We start from the raw sequence: 18366 nt of genomic DNA on the forward strand, positions 1-18366 counted from the left end.
TTCAGTTTATATCTTGTTCTCTGGAGGACATTTCAAATTAGATGTCCTGTTAACTCTTTTTTTTTAATGTTTATTTATTTGACTGCGTTGGGTCTTAGTTGCAGCACTCAGGATCTTCATTGCGGCATGTTGGCTTCTCTAGTTGCAGCACGTGGGCTTCTCTGTAGTTGTGGTCCGTGGGCTCCAGAGCATGCAGGCTCAGTAGTTGCGACATGTGGTCTCTCTAGTCATGGTGTGTGGGCTCAAGAGTGCCCAGGCTCAGTGGTTGCCATGCTTGGGCTTAGTTGCCCCTCGGCATGTGGGATCTACGGTCCCTGACCAGGGATCGAACCCACATCCCCTGCATTGGAAGGCGGATTCTTAGCCACTGGACCACCAGGGAAGTCCCCCTGTCATCTCTAATCTTCTCATGGTAGAAACTTTTAAAAAAATGTTTTCCCTTCCATCTTTTCCCTTCTGCAGCTTTCTTATCATAACTACAGGATAATTTCTTACCTTTGCTGTTACTTCCCCTTTCCACTTGCAGGCGGTAACCAAACCTAGGACTTTGTTTTTTAGTCATCACCACTCCCATCACCAAAACTCTTACAGATAGTTTACTTTATTTACATACCATTATTTCTCACTGACCTCCAACTACATATTTTTCCTCTTCCATCCTGAAGTCGGGGCTAAAATCATCTTATATAAAGACCATTCTGCTTTTGCAATTTTGTGTATGTGTGTGTGTGTGAGAGAGAGAGATTTTCTCTCTTTCAATAGAAAGACCTGCTTCTGGATTTCAGTCCCTGTCACGATAGTACTGTTACTTTTGTTTCTCATGTTAGGTAAATTTTATTATCCCTTTTATAGGGCCTGGATTGCCTCTTAGCCTTTTGCTTAAGTGGCCCTGCATGCTTCTAAATTCTTATGTGTTAGGCCCTCTCTTTCTCCTTCGATGTGTCTTTGTTCAGGAATAATTTCTCATACCCCAAAACAAGTATTCCTGTTATTTTGGAGGACAGAATGATTGTCTACCTAGAAAATTCAAAAGAATCAACTAAAAAACTTAGATGTTAGAAGTAAGCCAATAAAATAGCCAGATATAAAATAAATATACGAAAATTAATATCATTTCTTCATATATACTGTTTCTGAAATATAATGGGAAAATTCCATTCACAGTTGCAACTGAAAAACATAAATAGTTAAGAATCTTTATGAAGGAATTTATATGACAAAAAGTACAAAAATTTACTGGGAGACGTAAGAGACTTGAGTTATTGGAGAGACATTCTTAAGAAGTGAATATGCTGTAAACATGTTAATACTTCCTAAACTACTTTAGAGATTCAATCTAATTCCAATCAAAACTTGGCTTTTTTGTTTGTTTTTTGCTCTTTTTGTTTGTTTTTAATTGGGCAAGGTTGTTTTTTACTCTAGTAGAACGATTCTAATAATCATCAGGAAGTAAACATGGCTGAAAGTAGCCAAGACAATTATAAAGAAGAAGGATGTGTGGAGGGGAAGAAGTTGCACAAACTACTGCTGTAGTCCATAGTATAGGCTGGAAATACTCTATGTAAAAATATAAAGCCTGATAGAAATGGTGTCTCAGCCAATGAAGAAAGGGTTGTTTAGTCAACAATGTTGGATCAGTTAATTATTTGAAGAATTACTTGGATTCCTACTTCACTTGTACCATATACAAAAATAAAACTCCAGATAGATTAAAGAATTATATGTAAAGTAAAAACTTGAAATAGTAAAGACACATTTTTAAAAACTCCTCCATTTACCAAAAATATAGCATAGGGCTTCCCTGGTAGCACAGTGGTTAAGAATCCTTCTGCTGATGCAGGGGACACAGGTTTAATCCCTGGTCCGGGAAGATCCCACATGCGGTGGAGCAACTAAGCCCATGCACCACAACTACTGAGCCTGCGCTCTAGAGCCTGCAAGCCACAACTAATGAGCCCACGCTCCACAACCACTGAAGCCCATGCTCTAGAGCCTGTGCTCTGCAACAAGAGAAGCCACTGCAATGAGAAGCCCACGCACCACAACAAAGAGTAGCCCCCGCCCTCTGCAACTACAGAAAGCCCGTGCACAGCAATGAAGACCAAACACAGCCAATAAATAAAAATTAATTTAAATAAATATATATATATATATGTATACCATAAGTAAAATTAAGACAAATGGCAAACTGGGATAAAACATTTATAACAAATCTAATAATACCCTTAATATATGAAGAATTTTTAGTAAATCAATAAAAATTACTAAATCCCAACATAAAAATGTATAGAGGATGTGAACAAATAATAAGAGAAACATTACCAATGGTAAAAAAAAAATATGACTTTAAAAGGTGCAAGCCTTGTCAATAATTAGACAAATACCAATTAAAAATGATTGAAGAATATCATTCATTCACCAAGTTGGGAACTACTTTTAAAATTTTCTAGTATTTATTACTTGCAAGGATAAAACAAGATAGGCCCTGACATATACTGTGGTAAGGTTATTATAAAATGATAAAAGCTCTCTGGAAAAGTATTTGAAAGGCTATTTCAAGAGTATTAAAATACTCAGCACACCCTTTAACTTAACAGTTTACCTTCATGGAGTAATCATATATATTGTCAAAGATTTAAGTATAAAAATGTTCATTGCAACAACTTTTGTAATACTGAAAACTTAGAAATTTAAATATGTGACAGTAAAAAATTAATGTAGAGTAGGGGAATTAAACTGTGAAACCAGTCATACAATGGAATATTATGGAGCCATTAAAAATCGTAATGTATAGCTATTTATAGGTGTGGGAAAGGGCTTAAGATAATATCTGGACTGAAAAAAGGGACACAACTTTTTACATAATAGCAAATTAATAATATCAGTTATTTCTAGTTAATTGAATTTTGGATGATTTGTGATTTCTTTACATTTTTTGGTATATTTCCAAGTTTTCTAAAGTGATCATGTATTTTGCCATTAGAACCAAAAATAACGATTTTAAATTGTTTTTAAAAAACAGTTCAAGAGAATTCAAGATGCAGTGAGTTTCCAATTTTTCAATTAAAATAAATTTAAAACAAATAAATCTCCAGAATGTTAACAGCATTTATCTTTAAGTGGTATCATATAGTTTATTTTTAACTTATTTCTATTTGTTTTATAACTTTTGCTCAGTTAACACCTAATACTTTCATAATAAAAATATTAAAAAAAAAAAGGATGCTATCCTTGCCAGAGATTTAGTGAATACCAACCATATCTAATCTTGAATCTCATTATGCCCATCTTTTATATTATCCATATGTTGTCGTATTTAGATTATGTTCATTTTCACCTGTTGTGTTTTGCTAATCCCTAATGGTTTTGGTTAAAAAAAAAAAAAAACCCAACAACAAAAAACACTCTACAATGCACTTCCCCATTTGGTTCCTAACAAGGGACTTAATTACTACTTAAATATAAATTGCTAGAAAGTCCATGTTAACCTAATGAATTATTAGTATTTAAAAGTATTTGCATCTATTAAAAGTTCAAAATATATAAACTGATTTCTTTCAATGATGACTCTATATCAGATAAACTAAACCAGAAATCACTAGGTAGAAGAAACAACACCCGCTTGACTGTGTTCTTTTTATAAACTGTTCTCATTTTACTGTTCAGAAGAAGCAGTCTATTTTCATATGATATAACTGAATGAATCAATTTCAGTACCATCTCCCATTGGCCCAATTCCCAGTCCATCTCTGGGTGGAGCTACTCTTTAGCTATGTAATATGACAAACATTAAACCTACTGCTTTGGGGACTATCTGCTCACCTGAACTCAGGGGAAATAGAAGGGAGTTGTCATTCATTGACTTAAGAAATGCTTGAGGGACTTCTAGGTGGCACAATGGTTAGGAGTCCGCCAGCCAATGCAGGGGACGTGGGTTCGCTCCCTGCTCCGGGAGGATCCCATGTGCTGTGGAGCAACTGGGCCCGTGTGCCACAACTATTGAGCCTGCTCTTTAGAGCCTGTGAGCCACAGCTGCTGAGCCTGTGTGCCGCAACTGCTGGAGCCCACACACCTAGAGCCCATGCTCCGCAACAAGAGAAGCCCGCATACCACAAGGAAGAGTAGACCCCGCTCGCCACAACTACAGAAAGTCCGTGTGCAGCAACAAAGACCCAACCAGCCAATAAATAAATCAATAAATTTAAAAAACAAAGAAATGCTTGAGAATTTTTTCAGAGTGAGAGAATGAGAGTGAGAAGAAATGTGTGTGAATGAATAGTTAGTTATGATGAACTTTCATCACTTTCATCACTGTATAATGTGTATTTTCATTTTATGTCTATTAAATATGAGCTTCTGGAATGCCTTTCCATTTTGCAGAATTCTGAGACTGCAGTTCCAACACCTTTGAGAGGGCAGCAACCATGATTATGCTTGCTATATTTATTAGTCGAATGGAGAGAAAGCTTTGTTTTGCCCTTTTGCTTAGTTTGTTTCATAATATATTCAAATTATGACCTTTAATGTAATTTCTTCTCTTACCAGCTTGGTGCTAACAGTGGTTTGCACATCATCATCTTTGATGAAATTGATGCCATCTGCAAGCAGAGAGGGAGCATGGCTGGTAGCACAGGAGTTCATGACACTGTCGTCAACCAGTTGCTGTCTAAAATTGATGGGGTAGAGCAACTGAACAACATCTTGGTCATTGGTATGTTTGCGTGGTTAAAAAAAAAAGTACTATGATTTCAAAAACATTAGGTACATAGTTTCTGAACTCAGATTTGTGTAGCTTTCACCAATATTTTACCAATGTTTCCCAATAAGAATCAAGTGACATGGAAGAATTTCACTATTTTAGTGTCTAGCCTTAATAGGACAAGTGAAAGATGGGTTTTAGTGACTCATCGCTTTAAACTTAGAGTTAACAGATGAAAAAAGCAGCACAGTGTAATGCAGTGGTTTTCGAACTGGGTCCCATAGGCCCCCAAGGGTCCTCGGAGGTGCTTCAGGGTCTGCGCAGGCAAGGGATTGTGCTTTGGAAGATCATGCATCCCTATATAACTTATTTTTTTAAACTATTTTGTGGACTGAAGTTCTTCTTAAGGTGACTTTGAAAACAAAACAGAAGTTCTGCTGTTTATGAACGTTGAAAACCATTGGCCTACAAAAAAGAGAAGGGACTTTGGGGTCAGACAGATCCTGTTCACGTTGCCCCTCTCTCACTTTGACAGGTTGCTTACCCTCTCTGAACCTAAAATTTTCTTTTTAAATATTTGAAGCTTTCATTACATTTATATTCCACTGGCTCATACAGTAGTGAAATACTAAAGCAAAGTCCCCAGGTATTTTCATTAGGTCAAGAACAAATGATATTTTTGAAAATGACTGCTTTTCTACTTGACTTTTATAAAGTGGCCTCTTAGCTTGTCGAAAAAATTACTATTCTTGCATATACTGAAGGGACATTTTATCTTATCCTTAATTCTAAGAATTTGTATGTTGTTTTGTTTTAACATCTGTGCTCAGGAATGACCAACAGACCAGATCTCATAGATGAGGCTCTCCTTCGACCTGGAAGACTGGAAGTTAAAATGGAGATAGGTAAATAGATCTGTCACCGATTGGGGGAGGGGAGTGTAATTAGAGTTCATTAGCAGGAGCAAAGTCATATAACTTAATATTTCCTAGAAAAGTTGTATATCATGAGAGGCAGATATTACATGCTAGAGTACCTGTAAGAAAACATTAGGATTATAATAATCTCTATTTTATTTTCAATTTTATCAGGCTTACCAGATGAAAAAGGCCGACTCCAGATCCTTCACATCCACACAGCAAGGATGAGAGGGCATCAGCTACTCTCTGCTGACGTGGACATTAAAGAACTGGCCATAGAGACCAAGAACTTCAGCGGTGCTGAACTGGAGGGTCTGGTGCGAGCAGCACAGTCCACTGCTATGAACAGACACATAAAGGTCAGTAAAAGTAACTACCAGTTTAGGAGTCTGCAGTCTTGTAAATGCTGTGCCAGTATTCTTCCTCTTTCCTTTCAAGCATACCAAGGGCTAGGGTAATGCTACTTTTGGTGGAGACTAGACATGGTAAAAGGTTTAGGAATTAATTGTTGACTGCTAAATCTTCAGAGTAGTTGGATAAAAGATAATGGTAGCATTTGCCCCATGGTAACCACTGACCCATTTACCTTAATGTTACCACCATTTGATACAGACATGTGAAGATGAAGATTTTGAAGAATTTTTTAAAAATTTGTGCTCTGTTAACTTGTAACATGTCATAGGAAGTGGGGTTTTCTACATGCTAGAATTATGGGGGCTGCTTCATTGAGTAAATATATGGAATACCTGCTATTTGCAGGATATTAAGCTGGAGACACAAAGTAACAAACCACAGCCTCTTCCCACAAGGAATAGAGAGTCAGGGAAATAGATATGTTTGCAGATTAATACAGTCATGTTATTGATACTTTGGTAGAAATACATACAAAGGATACTTTTATTTTGGTAAATAAAGCTTGATATAGTGCATTTGCGCCTTTACCATCCCTTTCTTCAGGTTGTACTTACCAGCGGTAGGTAGGTGGCTACCAGATTTGTCATCGCTTGAAAGTATCTTTCTCCTACTTTCAGCTTTATACCAAATACCTGCACCTGGATGTTTTATCAGGTCTCAAATTTAGTATTCCAAAACCAAATTCCCCTTTAGCCAAACTGAAATATTTAGCTGTCGTTGGATATTAATGTATTTTTCTACTTCTCTGCTGTTGCCTTTTTTTTTTTTTTTTTTTAGCTTCACTGAGAATCTTTACCCTCTGTGTTTACTTATCTTTTCAATACCTGGCTCATGTACCACCACTTTCTTCAAACTTTTTCTGATTCTCCCTTTCAAGAATGTGTTCTCTTCCTTCTTCAAATAGTAATGTATCAGGAGTTCCCTGGCGGTCCCGTGGTTAGGACTCGGTGGTGTTTCACTGCTGAGGCCCGGGTTCAGTCCCTGGTCGGGGAACCGACATCCCGCAAGCCACGTGGCACAGCCAAAAAAAGAAAGAAGTAGTAATGTATCATTTACGATACCTTCTGTTGACTTTTGGTCAATAGATTTATTTAGCCTGCTATATGCCAGACACTGTGCTAGGAGTTAATGCTCCAGTTGCCTACCCTTGAGCAGCTCACAGTCTAATCCTCCACAAGCAGTAATAGAAAGTACATGCAAGGTAAGGAAGTGAAAAGGTGTCAGGTGTGGTCAGTTTGTCAGGTGAGAGGGGTCTTCACAGAGAAATTTCTGGGTGGGTGTGTCTCCTGATGGTGTTAGGCATTTTAGGCAGAAAGAACAACATATGCAAAAGGACAGAGACGCACAATAGCATGGTGTGTTAGGGTAATTCAGTATTGCTTCAGCATAAAAGGTAGGGAACGGGAGGTAGAGAGAGAAGTGGGGGGTGGGGGATAAGTCAGGAGGCTAAAGCAGGGGATGGAACACAAAGAGCCTTTTATACTCTGCTGAGAAGTATGGACTTCTTTTCTGTGAGTAGTGCTAAGCCATTGAAGAGTTTTAAGAATAGCAGTGACATAGTGTTAAAACATAAGCTCACTCTGGCAGCTGTGCGGAGTGGAGTATTTAGGGGAGTGAAGTTGGCAACATAAGACAAGAGAGGGGAACTTGTATAACAATTCACACAGGAAATGATAAAAGCCTGAACAGTCAGATTGAGTATATTTTATCTGGATATACCCTAGCAATGGTTTTAAACCAAGGATTGGTAAACTATGGCCCATGGGTCGTATCTAGCCAGCCACCTGTTTTTATAAATAAAGTTTTTTGGGCACACAACCACACCTGTTCATTTATGTATTGTCTGTGGCTGCTTTCATGCTGCAATGGCAGAGCTGAGTATTTGCAACAGAGACTGCATGGCCCACAAGGCCTAAAATATTTACTATCTGGCCCTTTATGGAAAAAGTTTGTCAACCCCATTTATAGACTTTAAGTCCATATCTTATTCATTTCTGAATCTACCACAGTATCTTATATAGGTCTTAATATTGAGAATATGGTAGCTGTTTAGTTAAATATTTTTTAAATTAGTAAATATGTATTCTGAATCAAACTCTATCCATAAGTTATAATTCCCCTACATAATAGAATTGACTTTGTTCTAGCTCAAGAATACCATAATGGAAGAGGCCACTTTAGAGAAGGTGGTAAATCTCTTTAAAATACTGGAGACCCAGTGGGGAGGAGAATACTAGTACTATTGCATTTAAAAATAAATAAAACAATACGACAAGAATGCCAAAAGACTGGATAGTGTGGGAAATATAGTATTAGGTCCTTTACAGGATGGATCCACTCATTTCATTCATCCATTCTTTCTCCTTGCCATGAGAAATGTCATAGAAAAAGTGATGGTGACTTTAAGAAAAATTGTAGAAATGATGTGAAAATTGCTACCCACTATACGGATCTTTCACCTCAGACCACATCAGTGCTTCTTGATACTGTGATCGACAATAGCTGATTGATTAGTTATCAGATTTTTCATATGCATTCGCCACTAGATTTTTACCTTATTTAGTCATTTGTCTTTTTTTATCACAATAATCTTATCCCAAAGTGTCTGTAAGCCATTGTCAAGAAACATGCTTTCTTTAAGCATGTAATGGATTTATTTACACATGAGACAGCAAGAAATGGTGGAACAATCACAGTTTTGTAGTCAGAAGGCGTGGTTGTGTGTTACAGTTCTTTCTACTTATTTGTTTCTGATTTGTCGAGGGGAAATAACTACGTATTTCATCAAGTTTTGTGAAAATGAAATCAAATACTGTTTGTGGAAGTGCCTTACAAACTATATAAATGTTTGTGGTTGTTTCCATTTATGTTATTATTGGCTGATTTGAGAGGATACTATATACATCCTTTTCAATATCTGAGTTTCTAATTTTTGTTGACGATTTGCAGTTAAAATATTTCTAATTTAAAGCTAAAATGTTCATCACCACTGTACAGAATATATTATCCTTTAGATTTGCAAGGAAGAAGTAGTGCAAATAGTGGACATTATTTCCCTCACTTTTTCCAAGTGGTTGAATTATCTTTAATTTGAACTTCAGGTGATGCATATAGGCTTGTGATCAACACCTTTTGTACCAAACAGCTTTTGGTTTTTTTCGGTATCTGTGGACTGTCTAATGCAAGGGACTCCATAGGTACTTCAGGGAAGGGAGAGGTATCTAAGACACCAATCTCACTACCAAAAAAAAGAAATAGTACTAACATTTACTTTCTTTTCTGTATTTAAAAAATCTGCACTGTCCAGGTCTTTAAACACTGTTTTCCCAACAAGACTCTTCCTCAGTTGAACAAAAGGCACACAATTTTTAGTATTCTCGTTGCTGTACGTATTCATAGCTTTATTAGTAGTGACTGATGAATAAGTATTTAATTTGAAACTTATGACTTACACTTGGTTTAGAACTTATACACAACATTCATCTGTTTATTAAGATGTTCTTTCTTTGTGTTATAAAAAGCCATTATTGGGAATTCCCTGGCAGTCCAGTGGTTAGGACTTGGAGCTTTCCCTGCCAGGGCCTGGGTTCAATCCCTGGTTGGGGAACTAAGATCCTGCAAGCCTCATGGCATGACAGAAAAAAAAAAAGAAAAAAGAAAAAGCCATTAGTAGTGTTATTTTTCTTCCTTTTCAAAAGAATTAGGCTTAAACAAAGTCAGGTGGAATAAACTAAACAAGTCTTCCCTGTTAAACAGTTTTTTCAGGTTTTCTGAAACAACTGGAAAATCCTGTCATAAACATCTGATGTTCATGTCATTTGTGCTTGAACCCATGTTTCTGGTCAACTAAAATTCATGTGACATTTGCTTGTTTTTAGCGTGAAAGGAATTTCTGCTTCAGGTAGAGAAGATTCATAACCCAAATTTCTTCTGCTCTAATCTGTTGTGAGGAAATAAATTGAGGACACACACAGACATACTTTACAACTGAATCAAAGATGATTTGTGTTTGCAGAATTTCAATAAAATTATTTTTTATTTTCTGTAGAATTTTGATTGATTAAGGTCATTCTACCCTTAATTTAAGAGGAATGATAAGAACTTTGAAAGGTCAGATTTAAAAGGTTATGAAATTTAAGTGTGACCACTGGATATTTGCTAGTGTTGAAATACAAGTTTATTAGTTTCTGCAAGTATAAGCTGAAAGATGTTGCCTCTTCTATATTGATTAGCTGTTATAAATAAAATACAGAAAAAAAATCTCACTAATTCAAACAAATGAGAAAATGTTTTCTGAATGAGTAAAGATTCAAAATGGTAGATTTTTAAAAAAATAACATTTTACAATTTTGACAAAATAATAGAAGTTAGCCAAGAGAAGTTCTTAGACAACTTATTTTAATGAATAGGTGGGAAAGGTTTATAATTGTAATATTGATTACTTGCACTTAGGTTCCTGTAGTGTCTAAAAACAACTTGTTCCAAAATAACTGCCCCCAGCCATCTTAATTCACTTTAATTCATTGGGTGAGTCCTTTCTTAGTAGTAAAAATACAAGTTTCACACCAGCTTCAGTCCTGAAATCTATCATATTTTTCAGCAAATGCTGTAAGATAGACAAGATTTCCCCTTCGTATTACTTTGTGTTTCTGTCATTTGAATTCAGGTTCACTCTAAGAGGAAATCATAATATTTCATAACACTGTTACGAAAATGCCTACCTATGCCTCCCTTTGTGCATATGAGAATCGTTTTCTAGGGTAGTTAGCTGGATTTTTGAAGACACGGTTACATTGTCTTCTAGTTTCTAGTATTTATTCTGGTTCTTTTTACAGGTGACCTGTATTTGTCTCTCAGAAAGGTTCTAGAAATTTCTCTTCACCTTTCATGCTCTGATAGTTCACAACAGTGTGTCTAGACAGACATAGGGTTTCTTTTCATTTACCCTCATCACTCACTGAAACCTTTAAACTGCAAAGATACTCCTTTCTTCAGCTGGGGAAATTTTTTTTTCTTCTGTCTTTTATCATTTGTGTGTTTGTTTTTCTCTATCATTCTTTCTCTTCTCTCCTTCTGAGACTCCTCTTGGATCAGTGTTAAAACTTCCGGATGCATGTTCCATGCTTTTTAACCTTTCTCTCTTTCTGTCATTTTATGGGATTGGGGGCAGGAAGGGAGATAAATAAATGTGATCTGTTTGCCATCTTGATCCAGTTTTCTGACAGAGTTCTTTTTATCCCATAAGGCTGAGTTTTTACGAAATGTCTGTGATTTTATTTGTCTCAGCAGTCCATTCTGAAAGGAACATGACTCATATTTCATAATAATCTTTGGAAGGTTGACATTGCTTAACATACTTTGATTTTATAGTCAGATTTTTTTGAAGATACGTTTTTTTTTTTTTTTAACCCATAGTACCATTTTAAAAATTAGACTCACTTGCCTTGTGCTATTGGGAGTGAGCCCAGTCACATTAAAAAGTGTGTTGGTATCTTAATCACTCATCAGGTCCAGGCAGCTCCAAGTGCTGATAAAGGCCTTGATGCTTCTCCAGATGTCTGTTCTAAGTGGTAGCTCCAGGTGCAGTAAGCAGAATGTTTGGAGCTGGCACATAGATTCTCAAGCACAAAGTATGAGTAAAAATCAAAGTTGTAGGTCCTTGGTCTCCTAGAATAATGGTTCACAAACATGGTTGAGCATCAGAACCACCTGTGCACTTTGTAAAAATGTAAATGTCTGGACCCTCTGCTGGACCTGTTAAATCAAAACCCTGCAGGGTGGGGCTGGGCATATATATGTATACATATATATATGTATATATGTGTGTGTGTGTACCTTTAAAGACTCTAGGGGTTATTCTGATAGGCAGCCAAGGGTGAATAACCGCTGTTCTTAGGGACCCTCTCTATATATTTTCTCCTCCTTGTGCCTCATTTTGAAAAAAATGGCTATGCAGTGTTCTTTGGTACGGATGTGTGATAATTTACTTAACTGGTACCCTCTTCATGGACATTTAATTTGCTTCCAGTCTTCTGCTATTACAGATTACTGTAGTAGATATGCTGGTACATATAACTTTGTGCACAATTGTGAGTATATTCATGGGATAAACACCTAGAAGTTGAATTGTTCAGGCAGAGGGTGGTGTGTGTGTGTGTGTGTGTGTGTGTGTGTGTGTGTGTGTGTGTGTGTGTGTGTGTGTGTGTGTGTGTGTGTGTGTGTGTGTGTGAATTTGAGGGAGATATCTTTTTGCCTGTGGAAATATGCTTTTTAAATCCTCAGGTATTATATTCTTGGGCTGAAAATATTCTTAGATCTTGGAAGTCCTTAACGTTTTGTTTTCATTTCTAATTAGGCCAGTACTAAAGTGGAAGTGGACATGGAGAAAGCAGAGAGCCTGCAGGTGACAAGAGGAGACTTCCTTGCTTCTTTGGAGAATGATATCAAACCAGTGAGTATGAATACTGAGAGATGTATAAGCCAAAAAATAATAATAATTTAGGAGAAAAATAAGTGCCATTTTACCCAGTATTTTAGAAGGTTATATCATGTGTAGTTTTTTTTTAAGCTCATTATTGGAATATAATTGCTTTACACTCTTGTACCAGCTTTTGAGGTACACCAAAGTGAATCTGCTCTATTTATACATATATCCCCGTATCCTCTCCCTCCTGTGACTCCCTCCCACTCTCCCTGTCCTGGCCCTCTAAGGCATCACCCATCATTGAGTTGATCTCCCTTTGTTATACAGCAACTTCCCACTAGCTATCTGTTTTACAGTTGGTAGTGTATATATGTCTATGCTACTCTCTCACTTCATCCCAGCTTCCCCTTCGCCCCCCGCCCCCCCATCACATGTGGTTTTGTTTTTTGGGTTTTTTTTTCAGATCTTTATTGGAGTATAATTGCTTTACACTGTTATGATCTCATGTAGTTTTAAAAAAATAATTAAATTTCAGTATAAGAAATATAAGAAACATCTCTTCAGTAACTCTGATGGCTGGGTAATTAACCAAGACTTACTGAAATATTTCTCATGAAAGGGAACTCATCATCTTATAAGGCAGACCATTCAATTTTGAGACTTTCTAGTTATTCGTTCTTAAATTGTTTTGAACTGGGATTAGTTTTCTCCTTGGTTCTTATATAGTCTGAAACCACGGAAACCTGAACTCATCCTCATTTGTCCATCCTTCTTATATTAGTTATTATGACATTTAAAATTCTCCTCTCCTTTCTCTCTGTCTTTCCCCAGGCTTCTCCAAGGCATCCCTTTTTTCTTGCTCAATACTTCTAGTTCCTCTAACTGCTATAGTTTCCAAAACTTTTAACCATTCTCAGTGCCCTTTATTAAAAAGGTATCACTTTTCTTAAAATATACTCATAACTCAAGTCATAGTTGGAGTTTTAGAATACAGTATAAGGTCATTAACCCATTTTCCTATAAAACAATCACTCGTGTTTGAGTAACCATTGTTTGGAGTCCTATACAAGTACAAAAACAAATTGTAGAAAGGCCTCTTAAAAAGGTGTGTATGTTTTTCTTTCTTAAATGGACCTTGGGTGCACAGAATTGGATTAATCTTAATCTTTAATTCATGACATACTGTCATTAGTCTACAATCTGTAAAATAAAGTACAGAATATATTAGTTTTCTGAGACTTGCTGTTTTATTACGTATTATCGAGTCATCTCTATGATTTTCTATGCTGTGCCTCATTTATTTTCCTTGCTGAATAATATTCCATTGTGTGGCTACCACAATTTGTCTGTTTTCCTGGACAGCTGGAACGTTACTAGTTTTTTGTTATTACAAACAAGTGCTGCTAAAGCATTCTTGAATGAGTTTCTCCTAGATATATATTTAGTAATAAAATTGTTGGGTTGTTGGGTATAATAATGTCCAACTTCAAAGAATTTCAAGCTGTTTTCTCATTGGTTGAATCAATAAACACTTCCCCCAATAATGTAAAAGAGATCCTGTTTTCTACATCCTCTACAACACTGGGTATTGTCAGACTTAATTTTTGCCATTCAATGGGATGTAAAATGGTATCTCATTTTGGTCTTGATTTGCATTTCACTGATTACCTATGAAGTTAAGTATTTCTCCATATATTTATTGCCTGTCTGAGTATCTTCTGTGAGATGCTGTTCATATCTTTTGCCCATTTTTCTGTTGTATTATTTATTTTTATTTTATCTAAGTTCTTTATATATTCTTGACAGTAATTATTTGTTGCAAGTATCTCCTTTAAACACAAAAATCAACTTGTTTTAGCCCTGTCTGCTTTTTTATGACAATTCTGACTTTTAAATATAAAATAATTGCTTTCAGAAGTTACTCAGCAGTGAAAATGGTTTAACCTTTTTGCTGTTGTTATTCGTAATAGTTACCAAAAATATTAGAGTGCAGCCTAACCGATCTATCTTAAAATTTTTTAAAGACAAATAATTTGGCTTCAAGGAAGAGGCAACTAAGATAACTTAGTCAAGTAAGCGGTAACTTTTATTTATTCCAAGGGTCTGGGGGATGAAACAAAAACTGAAATGACAGGTTAAGTAAGAATGACTCACACATATTATGTAGCTTGGGAGGGTCACTATTTTCTAGTTCAGGTGTCTCAACGCTGCTATGAGGCTTGGAATATGTAACTGGGATAATTAAAGACAAAAGCCAGCCAATCTACATATTTCCCGCAACAGCCTTCCGACCAGTATTCATTAGGCTCTTCGTTTTTCACACGGCCACTGAATTTACTATATCGAGACCAGGGAGGGAATGAGGACTTTACTCTGTACTCAGGAATCAAAGCCTGTTGTAGGCAAAGAGTGCCCTGAAGATGATTTGGTAGCAAAGAAATAGAGTGATGAGACCACTGTATACTGCTTATAGACAGTATTACAAAGGATGACTTTCTGTGAGATACATGTTCTAATGAACTGTTAAAATTATTCCATACATTGGGGAATGAAAAATTGACTTGAGGGTTGTGATAATTTTTTTTCAATTCGAAATTCTCAAGCGTTATGACCTTTGCATTACATTGAGTTATATTTTCCTACTCATTTCTTCTCCTGTTAACCTTATGGAAATGCTATTCAATTAAGTAAACAAGTACTGAAGTTTTTAACTACTTTGGTGGCTGGTTTGTTGGGAGTTAGGATTTGAGATTAGAAGTTGAAAATGAAGAGGGATGCGATTTAAGCCCCGATATCTAGTACAAATAAAATGATTCTATATAGCAATGGCTTTTTCTTTCCTTTCCCTAACCCTTCAATCTTTCATCACCTCTGCTCATCTCTACCTCATTCTAAATCTTACATTTACACACACTTACCTTTGGGTAAGATCAACTTGTGTCCCCTCCCACCAAGCTGATGGGGACAGGATCTCCTCACTACCTTCCCGTGTTTCCATTTTCATATCGGACACCTATAGTCAGTGTTAGGATAGTATCTTTGTGTGCTGAACCAACTGTTTCTAATTTCTAAATCCATATTCTCTCGTTCTTGACAGAAGACCACAACCCATTTACTTTTTACAGAAACAAGCACGTTGGAATATACCCTTTTTCAGGGATTGTGAGGGCTAGGGCTCTCGCAGAATCTGAGCTTAGAATCTGTTTTTTATTCCATTAAGTCACATAAAGCAGTTTTTGTCCCAATTGGATAAAAAGTTAAATGAGAAATTATACAACAGGTTTTTGTTTTTTTGCTTTTCAGACTTTTTATGTTAATATGGGATATTGCTATAGCACTAGCATGTAGGCATTATTACTCATCCTTTATACCTTTAAATATTTAATTTTTTTCCTTGAAGTCAAAGGTTATATTCATAGTTACGTATATGAGAGGATATAACAAAACTGTCATATACATACTAAGTAACTGATAAATTTTCTCTGTAATTGAATGAAATGAAATATGTATAGTATACATATATGCAATATATACTATATGCATATACAATCCTACATATCTTTGGGCCTTCAAACACTGTACCATCAAAGACACTCATAAAATAGATAGCTTAGCCTACTGGTTAAAAGGTTGTGACATTATCAGAAGGACCTAAACTCAGATCCCTGCTTTGTCATTTTGGACCTGTGTGAACTTGGATAAGTTCTTTGACCTTTACAAATCTTAGTTTTCTCAACTCTAAATGAGGAAAATAAAATAATACATTGTGCTGTGGTTGTGAGGTTTAAAGGAGGTAAATTATATTTTTTACTTAGTACAGCACTTTGTACGAAATAAGTAACCTGTAAATATTTGCCAATATTATAATTAATAATCAAAGATGTTAATCTTATAAATATTTAATTTTTAATACTAATGCTGAAAATGCTTTAAACTTACCTTTTCCTTCATAGGCATTTGGCACAAACCAAGAGGATTATGCAAGTTACATTATGAATGGTATCATCAAATGGGGTGACCCAGTTACTCGAGTTCTAGAAGATGGGGAACTGCTGGTGCAACAGACTAAAAACAGTGACCGCACACCACTGGTTAGCGTCCTTCTGGAAGGTGAGAAAAAATGATGAGATGGCATCAAAAGTTAAAAAAAAACAAAAAACGCTTTTACAAAACCATTTAGCACATTCCAGAAAAAGTATTTTCAGTTCTAAACCTTTTCATGATCTGAAAATAGTAGTCCATTCTGTGTTCTAAATTGTGCACAAATTTAAATTTTCTTGAGGTAGAATGTTACTGATGAATGATAGCAGCTAGTTTTCTTATAGAATTGTATCTAAATTTCTATGTTACTTAACAGACTCTGTGATTCCGCATAGTATTCAATTCAATTAAATACATGTTCACTGAGTGCTTACTATGTTTTAGGCATTGAACTGGTTGCTGGAGACACAAAGATATTCACAGAGTTGAGTCTGGTCATGAAAAAAGCAATGTGAACCAATACCTAGCTGGCGTGTATGTGTGTAAAGGTTTGTGAATGCAAGTCATTTTGCCCAAGGGTGGTCATTTTAGACTTTGAAGGATCAGTTAGGATTTTACCAAGTAGACAAGAAAGGAAGGACATTCTATTCACCAATTATTTTTTATAGTTATAATTAGTAGAACAACAGAAAAGTTCAGTGAGTCCACATGACAAGGGAATCCAGCCCCTTCTAAAGGTCTAGGGGTGGGGGCTGCCTGAGAGAAACACATTAAGCCAAGACCTGAAGGATGAGGAGAAGCTGGTCGGGCACAGTAACTGGGGAAGATGTTCTAAGCAGAGGGATCAGCATGTGAAACAGCCCTGGGCTAGAAGGAGACTGGAACAGAAAGGGAGATTGGCTAAGACAGGAGGCTGAAGTAGAAGACAGGAGCCAGTTCATGCAGAGCCTTGTAAATCATGTTAAAGATTTAAACTCTGAGGGACAATGGGGAGCCATTTGTAGGATTTTAAGCAGTGAAGTGACATGATCTGATTTATATTTTCACAACTTCACGACTGCTTTGTGATAGAGAATGGGTTGGAGTGACGAAAATATGTGGGAGAGACAAATGGTGAGAAGCAGTTGCATTCGTCTTAATGAGAGCTGATTATGGTTTGAAATAACATAGTGGTAGGAGAGATGGAGTTATGTAGACCATTTTGAGGAATATTTAGGAGGTAGAATAAAAAAGACTTTATGATAATTATTAAGCATAATTAAGGTAACATTCTTTGAACTCTTAACTATTTGCCGGTTACTCTACTAGCACTTTACACATATTCTCTCGTTTAAACCCCTCTTCAATCCTGTGAGGGTAGATTCTGCTGTTATCGCTATTTTTATAGCTGAGGAAACTGAAGCTTAGAAATAATAACTAGATTCAATATGAGAAGAGGTATCAAACATGATCCCCAGGTTTCTAGTATTCACAGCTGGTAAATGGTATTGTTTACTAAGACAGGAATACTAGTGGAGAAGTACATTTCAGAAGGAAAGATCACGAGTTCAGTTTTGGACATATTAAGCTCAAGGTTCCTATAGGATAATTGAATAGAAAATGTTGAGTAGCCCATTGCATATGTGGGTCTAGTGCTCAGAAGAGCGGTCTAGCTGGCAATATACATTCATGAGTTGTCAGTATGTAGACTGTTATTGAATCCATGGGAGTGGATGAAGTCACTTACAGAAAGCGTAGATTGAGAAGAGAGGGGGTGCCTAGGACTGATCTCTGAGGTATATCAACATTTAAGGACTAAGTAGGGCAGGAGGAGTTGACAAAGGAGAGTGAGCAAGAATAACCAGAGAGGGGGACTTCCCCTGTGGTCCAGTGGTTAAGACTCTGTGATTGCATTGCAGGGCGTGCAGGTTTGAGGTAAGGGGGCAAAA

General features: G+C 36.4%; 1 protein-coding gene across 2 annotated transcripts in view; it reads left to right on the top strand.

Annotated features, from left to right (window-relative positions):
• NSF (N-ethylmaleimide sensitive factor, vesicle fusing ATPase) overlaps window positions 1-18366 on the top strand; it is a 143118-nt gene that overhangs the window by 87388 nt on the left and 37364 nt on the right. For both annotated transcript variants that reach the window (XM_057715741.1, XM_057715742.1), the window contains exons 10-14: window positions 4546-4711; window positions 5530-5604; window positions 5791-5978; window positions 12389-12484; window positions 16411-16567. In XM_057715741.1, coding sequence (XP_057571724.1) covers window positions 4546-4711; window positions 5530-5604; window positions 5791-5978; window positions 12389-12484; window positions 16411-16567 — 682 coding nt within the window. The remainder of the gene's footprint in view (window positions 1-4545; window positions 4712-5529; window positions 5605-5790; window positions 5979-12388; window positions 12485-16410; window positions 16568-18366) is intronic.

The sequence above is a fragment of the Hippopotamus amphibius genome, chromosome 17, assembly GCF_030028045.1.
Source record: "Hippopotamus amphibius kiboko isolate mHipAmp2 chromosome 17, mHipAmp2.hap2, whole genome shotgun sequence".
In the NCBI taxonomy this organism is placed as follows: Eukaryota; Metazoa; Chordata; class Mammalia; order Artiodactyla; family Hippopotamidae; genus Hippopotamus; species Hippopotamus amphibius.